We start from the raw sequence: 15,674 nt of genomic DNA on the forward strand, positions 1-15,674 counted from the left end.
GGGTGCAGACTAAAGCAAAGCACTTGGGCTACTGCGGGGCAGCCCCTCAATCAAAGTAGGCGTCCTGGTCTGTGGCCACAAAGAAGCGGTAGATGCGCCCAGATATGACCGGACCCACCCGTCGCGTCGACTGCAGAGCACCTGCCCCTCTCCGCACCTGCATTTGGCAGAGGAATAACATTTGGCAGAGGAATAACATTTGGCAGAATAACATTTGGAGAATAACATAATAACATTTGGAGAATAACATTTGGCAGAGGAATTCCGTATTTGTCACAGGAGGCGAGGTTCACTTTCAACAACCTGCACTAAGGAAAAGGTAAATGATATTTGTTAAACAAGCTTGCTTCTTTTCCTTAACAGACGCTGTCTACCACCCTTTTCCAGACAACACAAAATGTATGCATATTTTGTCTGTGCTACCTGTTACACAATGTGGCTTGTTTGTTTGTATATACATATACATAAGTGCATAAACTGTGTAAAGTGCTGAGTGTGCACATCAGATGTTGTAATGATATGCTCACAGTGGTATAGATTTATATTTTTGCTGCGTAACTGTGTATTTATTTTTACTGTCTCACTGCAACACACATGTGCTGTGCTAAAATGCTTCAGTTTATATATATATATATATATATATATATATATATAGCAGACAATGGAAGGGGTATGAGGGGCTCATTATACATTGTAAGAGACGCCAACAGCCCCAGAAACCAAGGAACACAGGGATTTTTTTTATATATTTATTCATTTCGTGGTGTTGATCAAAGGGGAATATATTACTCAATATGTTATCACTTAAAGATCAGCACAAGATCTGACAGCTGTTGCCGTAGCTCAGAGGTAGAGCACCGGACGCGTAATTCGGAGGTGGTGGGTTCGGTTCCCACCGGCGGCATGTGGTTGTTTTTTCTTCTGCTTTTCTAATCAATTATCTTTAAGCGATAACATATTGAGTAATATTCCCCTTTGATCAACACCACAAAATAAATGAATAAATTAAAAAATCCCGTGTTCCTTGGTTTCTGTGGCTGTTGGCTTCTCTTAAAATTCAAGTGTGTGTGTGTGTGTGTGTGTGTGTGTGTGTGTGTGTGTGTGTGTGTGTGTGTGTGTGTGTGTGTGTGTGTGTGTGTGTGTGTGTGTGTGTGTGTGTGTGTGTGTGTGTGTGTGTGTGTGTGTGTGTGTGTGTGTGTGTGTGTGTGTGTGTGTGTGTGTGTGTGTGTGTGTGTGTGTGTGTGTGTGTGTGTGTGTGTGTGTGTGTGTGTGTGTGTGTGTGTGTGTGTGTGTGTGTGTGTGTGTGTGTGTGTGTGTGTGTGTGTGTGTGTGTGTGTGTGTGTGTGTGTGTGTGTGTGTGTGTGTGTGTGTGTGTGTGTGTGTGTGTGTGTGTGTGTGTGTGTGTGTGTGTGTGTGTGTGTGTGTGTGTGTGTGTGTGTGTGTGTGTGTGTGTGTGTGTGTGTGTGTGTGTGTGTGTGTGTGTGTGTGTGTGTGTGTGTGTGTGTGTGTGTGTGTGTGTGTGTGTGTGTGTGTGTGTGTGTGTGTGTGTGTGTGTGTGTGTGTGTGTGTGTGTGTGTGTGTGTGTGTGTGTGTGTGTGTGTGTGTGTGTGTGTGTGTGTGTGTGTGTGTGTGTGTGTGCGTGTGTGCGTGTGTGTGTGTGTGTGTGTGTGTGTGTGTGTGTGTGTGTGTGTGTGTGTGTGTGTGTGTGTGTGTGTGTGTGTGTGTGTGTGTGTGTGTGTGTGTGGAGTAAATTTGCACTATAGAGAGGGTACGTTTGGTACAAATTTTAAGTTCCACCAAAAAAATGTAAAATTGGTGTATGTTTACAAGAGCACCATTCGAAATAGGCAGGATAAAAATAGAAACGAAAGAAACATAAACAGCTGCTGCAAAGCATACATAATATGTGATATCAAGAGTGCACGTACAGCTATTTGCAAACATACTGCCAGCACATGGCAACAACTGTCACTCCGAATTGCCTTTTCTTTTTGTTTCTATCAAATGTGGGCACACAGTTACTCAAGCAAAATTAGAAAAGAAACCCTAAGAACAGGATGGTGGCACACAAACAGTCCAGACCACCAGATAGTAGTGGGCAGTGAAAACAGCCTACCTGGATGTCTGCCAGAAGCGTCTCACCCAGTGCGCGATCCTTGCATGCCTGGTATGCCTGAAAAAAATAAAATAAAATAAATAAATGTTTGTACAGACCTGATGGTTCATTGGTAATTAGCTGGTTGCTGGTCTTGCTGAGCAACATTCCATGCCTACCAACCACAAGGCTTTCAAATTTGTAAAAAACCTTTGCAACCGGGCAAGGGTGTAGCCAAGCCAGCACACAATTTTTTTTTTAAATGTTGCGTTGCATCGCCAGTGCACGATGCGATAGCGCTGGAGCTTCCTCACATGTGGTGTTGGACGTGCGGAAACGCACGAACGGCGAACAGCACGTGAAAAGCGTGAAATTTCGGCACGCATTTTTTTTACAGCCTTGTCGGAGCGGCAGTTCAGATGCCTTTGACAAACAAAACAAAACCGCGACAACGCAGTCATCGTTCTGAACGGCGCGTAGCTCAGCTGGCTGACTGCTAAGTGCAGCCGATAGCCGCTTTGGGCAAAGCTCCGGAAATGAAACTACGCGGCCTGCCAATCGACAAAACACCTGCAGTTGCGCGCATGTCGGAGGAGATAAGCGATGTAACATGCAGTTCAGGCCTACGGACGAATGGGTAGGCGATCAGTTAGTTGAGGACGTCACAGCACAACACGGCATCACTCTGGGAGCTCGTAAGAATTGGCCGATCCCTGGGAGTCCGAATAAACGAGCTTCCGACGCCATAGTCTTACACGGACGTTTGACAGGACTGTCTGGATTATCTGCATTAACCTGGGTTCAGAAGCAGGAATTAACATTTATTTAGTTTGGTCAAATTAACAGTTTTACTGAACAATGTTCCAGCTGCTGCTGCTAATTTCTCAGATGGTATATATATATATATATATATATAATGGGCTTGGGCAGGGCATGTAATGCGAAGGCAAGATAACCGCTGGTCCTTAAAGGTAACGGAGTGGATTCCAAGAGAAAGCAAACGTAGCAGGCGAAGGCAGAAAGTTAGGTGGGCGGATGAGATTAAGAAGTTTGCGGGGATACAGTGGTGGCAACTGACAAAGGACAGGGTTAATTGGAGAGACATGGGAGAGGCCTTTGCCCTGCAGTGGGTGTAGTCAGGCTGATAATGTATGAATGAATGAATGAATGAATGAATATATATATATATATATATACACACACACACCTTTCTCGTGGCAGCGCAAGGTTGCCACCAGAGACGGTGTTATTTTTAAACAGAATTTCAAATATTTATCCCAAATAAAATTTATTTTCCGTAAAATTTTAGGCAATAATTGTAAAATCATAATATGGGTCCAAATTCACACACTCTACGGAAAATTTCGAAAGATTTGGCAGGTATGCACGCTGGAACCAAAAATTCCCTGAATTAGCTACCCAAAAATCCCTATTTCAGGCCCTTCCCAGCTGCAGCTTTCAACCTCTGTCAATTTGAAAAAAACAAGACAAGTTTGGTTGTTACGAAACCCGGTGAAAATTCCCCCTTTGCAAAATTTTCCTGCTCAGGTTGTTTCGAAAAAAGGGAAAATTCCCCAAATGGAGCTCCACTGTTGGCATCGCACATCTTCAGAGGTGGTCCAGCACAAAAGGCAATGAGTCGCTAGGAGGAGTCCCCGTCCTTCCAAGACAGGAAATGACGGACCCAGAAACTTTTGTTTTGTTTTTGCAATACAATTGAACTGCTTCCCTATCTGCATTAATGCAGTCGAATCCAATACAGACCCTACAGTGCCGGCGCAAGTTTCTTCGGTTGAAATTCTCGTTTTTGTTACTTAACCACAAACTTGGAATAAATTCTTTGCCATATCTTAATCTACAGAACACCAGACAAACCCGATACTCCCACCCCTTTTCTCTGACCCCGTACTTTGCAAAGACTAACTTATTTCAGCACTCTTTCCTTCCGCAAACCATCGACGACTGGAACAGCTTACCAGCTTCGTGTGTACGGTCTTCTGACCTGATAAGTGACCAATGTAAGCTTGTTTTTTAGCTCGTTTTGTTAGTTTATTTATTGCCTTTCCATGTCATTTCCTGCTGCTCGTGTTCTGTTTGCACTTTGGTATTAATTGCTCAATTTGTGATCTGTTTCTGTGTCCACTCCTGCTTGGGCCTCACGGCCTGCAGTATGTATAAAAAAAAAAAAAAATCCTCATTCTGGAGTTCATTACGAGCAGTCTGAATGTCCACAGCACTACTGTATTTTCCGGTGTATAAGACGCGGCAGCTTTTTTTAAAAAATCTTGCTGGTGCGTCTCATACAAGGGTGCGTCAGAAATTACTCAGGTCCATGTTCAAGCTTTTTTCATCGCAAAAATATTGCTACCAATAACGTGGTTGTAACACGGCTATAATACGGGGACCGCCATGCCCAACTTTTTTAGGTGAACTTTATCATGAAACGGCAGGGATGATGACTTCGGGATCATCTTACACAAGCGGCCGTTTGGGAGGCCCCAAGCAAAAGTAATGTGAAATGCCAAAAGATGGCGACAATCGCGCTTTTCGCCATTGTCAGGACAAGCCAAGACAAGCCGGCATTTTTTTTAGTCTCCCTGTGCAACTTTGTTTGCTTTGTGTACATAGTACGTGTGTTGTGCAAAGAGAATGTTTCAGCGGCATTGCCTCCACAAACGGGCAAACTTTTTGATAGCGCATCCGAAGATGAATACTTCGAAGGTTTTAAGTAAAAATAAAATGCTGTTACAGACATAAGGAGAGTTCTTTCGTTTTTTTTTTTTTGCTAAAACGTGGGCGGGTAAGGCATGAGTTTTGGCTTATCGATCACTTAGCGTTGCTTAAGAACTCACAGGTATGGTGCATTTCACGATGGTCACACAAGCATGTTTAATTAAGCCTCACTAGCCTAACTGGATAAACTGGGGTGCGTCTTATATACCAACTTTTTAAATTGGGGTGCGTCTTATATACCAACTTTTTCATTGACAGCGTGCATATATGGCAGGTGCGTCTTATACACCGGAAAATACGGTACTGTGCAGCTCTCCGGGTTCCCCAATGCCTTCCGAGGTGTGGCCATCATTCCATCAGTACCTGCAGCAGCAGCCTGGGTGCCGGATACTGGCCCACAATGGCCTCGGCCACATCCCGGCTGACGCTGGCAAACTGCTCCAGCTGTGCTTGCCAAGTGCGCCGCAGGCTGTCGTGCTTGCAGAGGGAGCCAGCTGCCAGGTGCTGCAGTGGCCGGCGCTGCTTGGCCTCCCTGCAGAGGTGGCAATATTGCAAAGCAGCTCCATGCATTCCTCCACGCGAAGGAGCACAGATGAGAAAGTGAAACCTCGAGGTTACTTGGAAACCTGGACACGCACCTGAGCTCACACCAGCAGGTGCACACAGGCTGTGTTGTGGTTGAACAGCACAGCATGCAGTCATTCAGGTGCATCATGTGCACAATGGCAAGCATGACCACATTCAGAGGGCCGTCACAAAAAAACAATGATGGGGCCATCTTGCTCTTACTGAAGTGCGATGAGGCGAAAGCCATTTCTACCTCTGCTGCTCAAAAGTAAAGAGCATTACAGATGTGTCTTGGTGCCACTTCTATAGTCAGATACAACTTAGGAAGGCAGCGGTTCTTCTTCGTCAAAGGATCCCCTTCCATCCACTGGTGTCGGCCAATTCTCATGACCCTGCTAGGGTGACCATGCAGGGAGCGGTGCCACAATGAAGAGAGGGGCCTATCCCCGACTATGGAGGGAGGGGACTGTCACCTTTTACCTACCACTCCCTGCTTTGTGACACTGGCATGGTAATGAGAATCGGCTGACGCCATTGGCTGGAAGAGGATCCTTTGACGGGGGAAAGCCGCTGCCTTCTTATGTTGTATTCGACTATAGCACCGAGACAACTAGTCTACAATGCAGAGACCGCTGCCTTCTTATGTTGTATTCGACTATAGCACCGAGACAACTAGTCTACAATGCAGAGACCGCTGCCTTCTTATGTTGTATTCGACTATAGCACCGAGACAACTAGTCTACAATGCAGAGACCGCTGCCTTCTTATGTTGTATTCGACTATAGCACCGAGACAACTAGTCCGCAATGCAGAGACCGGACAGAATTCTGATTCTTTCTGCTCTTTACTGAGGCATTTCATTTTCGGTTGGTTCCATCTCTTCTGCTTCTCGTTATGTCAATGATGTCTTCAGTTTGTATTCATCATTTAAATTGATTTCTAGTTAATTAATTCCATATTACGACATACAATGCAATGTGATGATGTCATCAGTTTTATTATTACCTTTATTAACTGTTATGATTAATTTTTAATCAATTAATTTTATTCGATTAATTCCATGTTACAACATACTATGCCATGTTGATGACGTCATCAGTCTGACAGCTAAGGTGGGACAACAGGCGAGCCTTAAGGGGGACACTGGTCTTGAAAAGAAAATTTTGTTAATTTAGTCATAGTTATGAAATTTTCAGGGCACATGTATTTTTGTGTGCTGATTCTAGATATGTCATTTAATTTCATGTAAAACAATTCCTTGAGCACTTATGCACTTTTTATGCAAGTATTTTGCGGAGAGTTTCGAAGAAAATTTGCTGCAGGAAACTCGCTGAAATGTATGCCATTGGGTTCTCTTGACACCAAGGAATGCAATAAGGGTAAAATTATCATCCTGGCTCTCATAGAACTTGACTGATAAGGTACTGAAGCTGCCACTTCAGAAACAGGAATACACATTTTCCTTCTCATTTCTGAAGCGGCAACTTCAAAACTCTATAACTTAAGTTCTATGATAGGCAGGAAGACAATTTCACCCTTATTGCATTCCCTGGTGTCAAGAGAACCCAGTGGCATACATTTCAGTGAGTTTCCCGCAGCAAATTTTCTTCAAAACTCTCTGCAAAATACTAGCATAAAAAGTGCACAAGTGCTCAAGGAATTGTTTTACATGAAATTAAATGACATATTTAGAATCAGCACACAAAAATACATATGCCCTGAAGATTTCGCAACTGTGACTCCATTAATAAAATTTTTTTTTTCAAGACAAGTGTCCCCCCTTAATAAATTGAGCGCTTCCATAGCTGTGGCCCTGTACTGGCCAGCTGAGCATATTTCGGATGCTGCCTAATTTGCCCGGCATCGTTCCCCTGGTTCCACCCCCGCATGTTCTTCTTTCTGTGCCCTGACTGAAACTGTGTGAGCCTCTTCACACGTGACGCTGCTGCCTGTGCACCACTGCCAACATTCTGCCGCAGCTGTGCACTGAAATTCTTGACAGTGTACACACAGCAGAGCACCTGGAGCAACGTTGTCATCTCCGACAACCACAGCCCCCCAGGTTGGCACGTGAATTTACCATGATGTGAACAGTTCCTGGCAGTTTTTAGGTGGCCATTCATTAATTTGTAGGTGTGCGTGTGAATATTCGATAGTGGTCGAATGCTAATAATGTATTCGACATACAATTTGATCTGAATGTTCGAAATCTCGAAGCAGTCGCCCCAAGCGAATAGAATTTCTCGAACGCTTACTGCTCCAATTCAGCGCACCTCCTCCGGAATGGCACTGCGACACGCATTAAAGCCAAAGCTGCCAAAATCCCACAAATATGCTGGCGCCGCATGTAAGCAGACTGCCCAAATTTTTCACGGCCGTTTTTACAGAAGTTGACACAGCTTTAATGACTTTGACAAAGTTCCAATGAACTCTCTCTATTTTTTTTTTCTAATGTGTTAGATAAAATACCTGATTTTGAAAATGCTTATTGTGACGTTCAACCTGTTTTGTGAGTTGGAAGCATTCAAAATATTCGCCTTGAAATTATTGAAAAAAAATTACTATACTCGCTTCAATTTCACTTCGAACAACAACAACAAAAAGAAAACACCGTTTGCACACCCCTACTATTTCAGTCTGCCGGATAATTTGGAGATTTTTCTTGGTCCCTTGAAATCTTAACTAACGAGGTTTTACTGCACTGGTCCATAGCTGACAACAGTGCAAAAGACGACGATGGAAAAAGGTAGACACAGGACCTTTTGTAGCAAAGGCACTATTGCCCTCATGATCTGGACAATGAAGGTGAGCGGTGAAGCCTCTCAAATTAGTCACGTAATGTGAAAAATGGCAGGAAATAAACGAGACTTTGAATGATGGTGACCTTGGCCAACGTAGAGAAATAAAACAAATACTGCCACAATTGGGTTTTAGAACCCGTGGCGGCGCGAACAGATCAGCTTCACAGTAGTGACGCAAAACAAAACTATCGATAGTACTATCGATAGTTGAGTCACTATCGAACTATCGATGGTAAAAACGACGATCGATAGTACTATCGATGGTAGTATCGATAGTACTATCGATAGTTCTATTGATAGTACTATTGATAGCCGTATCGATACTACTTGTTATATATAATACTATCGATATTATAAAATAAACCACGCGTACCCACTGCATCCTAAACCTGGTTTCCCGAGTGTGTGGTGTGGAGGTGATGGTATGAGTAACTGACGGGACATGCCCGTTTTCGTGGCCTGTGCGTCACTGAGCTCTGCAGACGTTCGCTATGTAAAGTTGCTGGATAAAATGTTAGCGTGCGAAGTTGTGAAGCATGTGTGCGAAAACCATTTCTGCAGCGGTTATGTCAGCAAGCCAGCACAACTTGTGGTGTTTGTTCTTTCATTTGGATGCAGTTCCAGGTATTTTTCTGAGCTCTCCCAGTGCACGTTAAAGAACCACAGCTGGCCGAAATTTACCCGGAGACCTCTACTACGGCATCCCTCATAGCTTGAGTCTCTTTGGGACATTAAGCCTCGTGAGACCGTCAAACTAATGAGGTATCGCAATTGTTTTGGTTATATTGCTGGCCAACAAATGCATAATATCAAGTTGTTGCTATCAATAGTCTTAATATTGACAGTTTCACTATCGATAGTTTTGCTATTGATAGTGGTACTATCGCTAGTAGTACTATCGCTAGTAGTACTATCGATAGTGGCACTATCAATAGCGGTTTACGGGGTTTAACGTCCCAAAGCGACTAAGGTTATGAGAGACGCCGTAGTGGAGGGCTCCGGAAATTTCGACCACCTGGGGTTCTTTAACGTGCACTGACATCGCACAGCACACGGGCCTCTAGAATTCCTCCTCCAAAGAAATTCAACCGCCGCGGCCAGGATCGAACCCGCGTCTTTCGGGTCAGCAGCCGAGTACCGTAACCACTGAGCCACCGCGGCGGCACTATCAATAGTAATACTATCTATAGTAGAATCGATAGTATTACTATCGATAGTAGACTATCGGTAATACTATCGATAGTCTATAGATAGTAGCACTATCAATAGTTTAAAAAAACTATTGATACTATCGATAGTCAATTTTCCGATAGTTTTGCATCACTACTTCCCAGGCCACTGCACTACAGCAGTATGCTATTGCTGCAGCCGATCACGCCTTGTGTTAAGGGGGGACACTGGTCTTGAAAAAAAAAAATTTTATTAATGATGTCACAGTTACGAAATCTTCAGGGAATATGTATTTTTGTGTGCTGATTCTAAATATGTCATTTAATTTCATGTAAAACAATTCGTTGAGCACTTATGCACTTTTTATGCTAGTATTTTGCAAAGAGTTTTGAAGAAAATTTGCTGTGGGAAACTCACTGAAATGTATGCCATTGGGTTCTCTTGGCACCAAGGAATGCAATAAGGGTAAAATTGTCTTCCTGCCTATCATGGAACTTAAGCTATAGAGTTTTGAAGTTGTCGCTTCAGAAATGAGAAGGAAAGTGTGTATTCCTGTTTGTGAAGTGGCAGCTTCAGTACCCTATAACTCAAGTTCTATGAGAGCCAGGATGATAATTTTACCCTTAATGCATTCCTTGGTGTCAAGAGAACCCACTGGCATACATTTCAGCGAGTTTCCTGCAGCAAATTTTCTTCAAAACTCTCCGCAAAATACTTACATAAAAAGTGCATAAGTGCTCCAGGAATTGCTTTACATGAAATTAAATGACATATCTAGAATCAGGGCACAAAAATACACGTGCCCTGAAAATGTCATAACTATGACTAAATTAATAAAATTTCTTTTCAAGACCAGCGTCCCCCGTTAAACTGCAGAAAACTCTCGTGCTGTGCATTGCACGTCGTCGCCTTCATCAACTTCCATCTGTGCGCAAAAGTGACGAAAGGAAAGGAAACGCGCTTTCAATCGCGTTTTCAGATGTGTTAGCAAGGGAGACAAGCCAACCTGTGCGGCCGCTCGGCCAGGGCACGGGTGAACTGGGCCAGGTATTCGGCCAGTTCCTGGGGACTCTCCTTGGTGGCGATGGTCACGCCCGAGTCCAACTGCAGGGGCACCACAGTCTGCACACAACACACCACCAACTCAGACCGAGTGACGCACGGCACGATGTGCAAGTTGTGCCCAACACTCCCGACCACGATCTCCCGCCCTTAGAAAAACGCCGCCAAGTCGCGCTTCTATGCTTGATACACAAGTACGTGTACACAGATAGACCATCACCTCTGCCACTCAGCAATCCACTGCGCACATCTCGACGCTTGCATAATCATCTTAGTTTTTCTCGCATCTTCGGCCGTACAAAAACATTTAATTCATCTGCACTTCCTCGTGCCATTTCATTCTGGAATGATCTTCCTGATGCAATTGCATTGTTACCTAACCCTGCGTCATTCCGTGAACATGTGTTAAACTTGTACTGCTAGCATTAAGTACATGTGTTATTTTGTACAACGTGCATGTGTTACCATGTTAGCCTTGTTTTTCTGTGTATATGTATGTATGCACCTGTAAGTATTGCGCTGTGTAGGTGCGATTTAGTTTTCTGTTAGTTCTTGTGAATTATGTTCTGTTTTGATACTGATATACCCAGTGTTTGCCTCTTGTTACTGTAATCCTTTTTGATATTGTAATCCCCCTTACACAACGCCCGTTGGGGCCTGTGAGGTTCAATAAATAAATAAATAAAAAAGACAGCAATCAAGTTCAAAGGTTTTGCCGATTACTGCGTTTTGTTGTAAACTTCTGACTGTGACATGTGATGGCGGAGCTCTCCTGCAAGCTGCACGATACTCATGTTACACCACTTATAATGCAACTTTCAATGCTACCCAACGATCCATTTGTAAAATAAGTCTCCTTTCACATGCTCTAAGTAAGACAATTCATTTCAATAAAAGGGCTCCATTACCACCAGCAGGCAGCAATCCTGGTTTTGCTTCTGCCGTAATATGCAATTTGAATGCATTCAACAATGACAACTTTCTACAGCATCTTTTAAAGAATTCAACAAAATGAAGTGCTTCCAATGAAAAATTATGTTTATCAGCAATAAAATCAGCTTGAAGTAAACACTGCACTCATTCTGCAGTTTTCTGGCATTTTCCATTAAATCATGGCGGCTTTTTTTGAAAGCTGAACATAGGGAGCCTCAATAGAGCGTGCCGTTGGAAGGGTGGCGACGCCTACTGTCCAATAAGGAAACGGCGTTTTTGAACCACATGCATTGTGTCAACCCCTACGATGGAGAGAAAGGTTCTAAAATTTTATTTAAATCAAGACTTTGAAATCTGGAAGCAGTATTGGACGCTATTATGCATTAAAGACACACTAATATTGAATTCCGAAAAAATAATTTGACGAGGCTAAATAAGGCCGCGATTCAAAATGGCGGAGATGTCACTGCCCAGGCCAAACATAATACCCCACCCTACACTTGGTCAGCAAAGTCACAGGACAGCAAGCATACGTCAAGGAGGTCAGGTGAAGTATAAAAGCACAACAGAGCACAATACAAGAATGGAGCCTTTTATGCCAGAAACAAATGGCTCAAGTTGCCGATGGTTAACGGCATCATTCCAGTCCACAGGATTCTGCGAAGCACAAGCCTCTTGAGTTCAGCCTTCCTTACTTCTTCGATGTCTCTGCGGGTCAGAGGCAGCCCGTCGTAGACAACACCCGGCGAGTGCCTGGGCGCCTGCGATCCCAGCACCAGGGCACGATACTCGGCATTGGTCCGGCTCCTCTCCTTTCTGTGAAAACAGCCACCCCACTGGGCCTCACATTTTCGTAGTATACCTTCAAACCAAGGGTGCAGCCACTATAAACATCAGCCACTATGGAACCAGCGCAGTTTCACACTGGTGCACAAAAACCCATTATAGAAAAGTAGTGAATCAGCGCAGTTCGTCTCTATCATAGCCACACTAAACTATTGTGAGACATTCCAGCAGCTAAAAAGACAAGGACAAAGGTAGACAAGACAGGACGAACGCCGGAACACAAAAAACTAGGGATCACAGGGCCCATGGTACTAGAAAGTATCACACAAAGAACTAGGGATCACAGGGCCCATTGTACTAGAAAGTATCACACAAAAAACTAGGGATCACAGGGCCCATGGTACTAGAAAGTATCACACAAAAAACTAGGGATCACAGGGGCCATGGTACTAGAAAGTATCACACAAAAAACTAGGGATCACAGGGCCCATTGTACTAGAAAGTATCACACAAAAAACTAGGGATCACAGGGTCCATTGTACTAGAAAGTATCACACAAAAAACTAGGGATCACAGAGCCCATTGTACTAGAAAGTATCACACAAAAAACTAGGGATCACAGGGCCCATTGTACTAGAAAGTATTCTTGTCTACCTTTGTCCTTGTCTTTTTAGCCACTGGAATGTCTCACTATAGTACTAGCAACCAACTAGCCCAACTTTCTACCCTTAACCACACTAAACTAACCAGCGCCGCCTTTCTATTTCTTGCTAACATCGCGAGACAAGCAGGGTAAGCTGTTCAGTTTAGTGTTTGTGTCTCTGCGACTGCTGAGTAGTCTCACAACTATCGAATCAACAAAATCGGAAACTCAAAAAAATTTTCACAGGTGAGACACCATGTTAAAACCCCTCTGAGCGAGAAATATCATCACACTCAACTGCCTTCCAGACAACACTGTGTGACTGACAGTTCTGGCAGAGCTTCACAGTGGAAAAGCATCGGTGCTCAGAGGCACTTCTTCCAGCGCAAGCTTTCTCTCGATCCCTATCGATGACCCTGGAGGTGTGGCAATGTGGACTGCGGAGAAAGCTCACCGATTTTAACTTGGCTAATTTGAACTGCACAACTTGGTCCCTTCATGTTGTCTGTATATGTTAATTGCAACGTGAATCAGTTCTGTTGCCAGCTATGCACAGCCCCATAAGTGCAGGCTGGGCACACAGCCAACAGAACCACGAAACTGTGCCACCCTTCGAAGGAGGTGTGGAGAAGGTAGAAACAGCTCTGGTTCAATGGAAACTAGTGCTTACGCGACATCCGTCAACAGTGATCTCGAAGGCTTCAGTAGCTTGCTGTGTCTGTTGTTAAAAGCGAAGGATGGCGTGATACAGTAAATAAGGTGAATTTCAGCATCGCTGGCATTCGCAATGAAGAAACAGAAACAAACTTTTGCTGATATATGCTGCTCAGCTTCGTACCGGGTCAATGTCCCGATTTCATGCCGCAGTAGTCACCCAAGGTTAAGCTTCTGCAGTTTAGAAATTCCCTTTGTCCACATTTAATACTAGTGAGAAGAGCGAAATCCTCCACGAATCCAAAACAAGACATTGCCAATAAAGCAAGCTATAGACCTGCCTGGAAAATAAGAGGGTGATTTGAGGTAACGTCGCTGAATAATTTAGCAGACTGAAAACAGTCTGGCACAGGTTACAGAAATTAGGTAACCGATTAAAATCACAGTTACCCCATCTAAAAATGTATCTGATCACAGTGGTCAATGAGAGCCCAAATTAGAGAGAAGTAATCTATTACTATTGCATTATTTTCCTTCCGTCTTTTACTGTCCCAACACAGTTTTATTCGGACTACACTGAACTACTGCGGCTTGCTGTATACTTTGTCACATGTAATTTTCAAGAGGAGCTGTTTTTCGAAGTTGTCATTGCCGATTTTTCACATTTCTTCATGAATGATTGCATGCACTGGAGGTGAACGCTTGCAGACCAGCTCGATGCCATGAATTACTCCGTGCACAAGTTGGGCACGGTGGGAGGTGAGGTCCGTTGCCATACGACAGCAGCCCCGTGATGAGAACTGTCACTGCCGTGTGTGGTCCAGACAAGCAAGAAACTTCCCCACTAGCACCAGTGTTTGCTTAAAGCTGTTTTTGGAAAAACTAACTGATTACCAGGAATTGATTACAGAAAAAAGTAACTGAATAACACGGAATGTTACAAGAAAATGTAGTTGATTACAAGTGATCAATTACCTGTAACGCATTATGTACAACTCTGATTGAAGCTCAGGGTCGCAAAACTGAAAAATTGAGCAACATGCGATCATCCTGCAATTGTCACACACTGCTCAGTTTTTGCAGCTTTGTGGACGCGACTTGCAAATCATTTAACCAATGAACTGTGCTTCGTAAGCGAATGGAAATGGTGCAGCAACTAGTAGGTCACACCTGCTAGTGCAAACTTCAACAGCCCTCTGAGAGTCCGGCAAACGCCACTCGCATCTTCTTCAATTATCAAGAAAACAAAGAGGACGCCTTGCATCATAATCGAAGCTTGGAACAGAATGTATTTTTGCTGAAAAAAGCAGTGTGAACATGGGCCTTTTCGAAATAAAATATAGTAACCTCACTGACTTGCTGCAGTTTGGTTTAGGTTTATGGTGGTTTAACGTCCCAAAGCGACTCGGGCTATGAGAGACGCCGTAGTGAAGGGCTCCGGATATTTTGACCACCTGGGGTTCTTTAACGTGCACTGACATCGCACAGTTCACGGGCCTCTAGAATTTCACCTCCACCGAAATTCGACCGGGATCGAACCCGCGTCTTTCATGTTAGCAACCGAGCACCGTAACCACTGAGCCACCGTGGCGTCTACTGAGCAGGACGGCAAAAGGTTCCCTAGGTTAAAGATCGCCAGGTGGTCGGAATTGTACCGGACATGCCCATTGCAGAGTCTCTTTCTATTCTTTCACTCCCTCCCCTATCCCTTGCCCTACAGCATGGTCTTGGTGTCCACAGAACGAGTGAGACAGATTCCGTAGAATCTCACAAAAATTTCACCAAGTTGCGAAAAATATTCGTATCATGTGAAATTCGTATCATCCAAAGCAAACAAAATCTGTATGCATAAGCATAAGAAATGCATTTATGCAGACCTGACGGGATTTCCACCACTCGCTAGTGTTCACAGTGCCAGCGATGTGTCGGCAATACTTAACGCCCAAGGCTGCTCGTAACTTTCGAAATTCTGTACATTACACTCTGGCCAGGGAATTTTACGTATCAACCGTGACCATAACATCGAGATTCTACTGTACTGTGCCTTTCCTTTCCAAAGACAGATTATAAATATTTTTTTCCTCACCACCCAACTGCTGCTTGGTCAAAGGGCACCGTTTCTGCAGTTCATTTTCATTAGTTTAGTCAATTCGAATTACCAAGCAAAGCATTATGGAGCATAATGTCATGCAAGATCTCATATTGGATAAAGATTTCACAACTAGAAAAC

The 15,674-nt window shown here is 43.8% G+C and overlaps 1 protein-coding gene across 1 annotated transcript in view; it reads right to left on the bottom strand.

Annotated features, from left to right (window-relative positions):
- mms4 (Methyl methanesulfonate sensitivity 4) overlaps nucleotides 1-15,674 on the bottom strand; it is a 27,910-nt gene continuing 12,236 nt past the window's right edge. The window contains exons 8-12 of the mRNA XM_089541682.1: nucleotides 12,057-12,177; nucleotides 10,373-10,488; nucleotides 5,192-5,360; nucleotides 2,117-2,173; nucleotides 1-157 (exon numbers count right to left, since the gene is read on the bottom strand). Of these exons, the coding sequence (XP_089397808.1) occupies nucleotides 47-157; nucleotides 2,117-2,173; nucleotides 5,192-5,360; nucleotides 10,373-10,488; nucleotides 12,057-12,177 (574 nt within the window). The 3' untranslated portion in view covers nucleotides 1-46. The remainder of the gene's footprint in view (nucleotides 158-2,116; nucleotides 2,174-5,191; nucleotides 5,361-10,372; nucleotides 10,489-12,056; nucleotides 12,178-15,674) is intronic.

This window comes from Amblyomma mixtum, chromosome 4 (assembly GCF_055824585.1).
Source record: "Amblyomma mixtum isolate Tamu chromosome 4, ASM5582458v1, whole genome shotgun sequence".
Lineage (NCBI taxonomy): Eukaryota > Metazoa > Arthropoda > Arachnida > Ixodida > Ixodidae > Amblyomma > Amblyomma mixtum.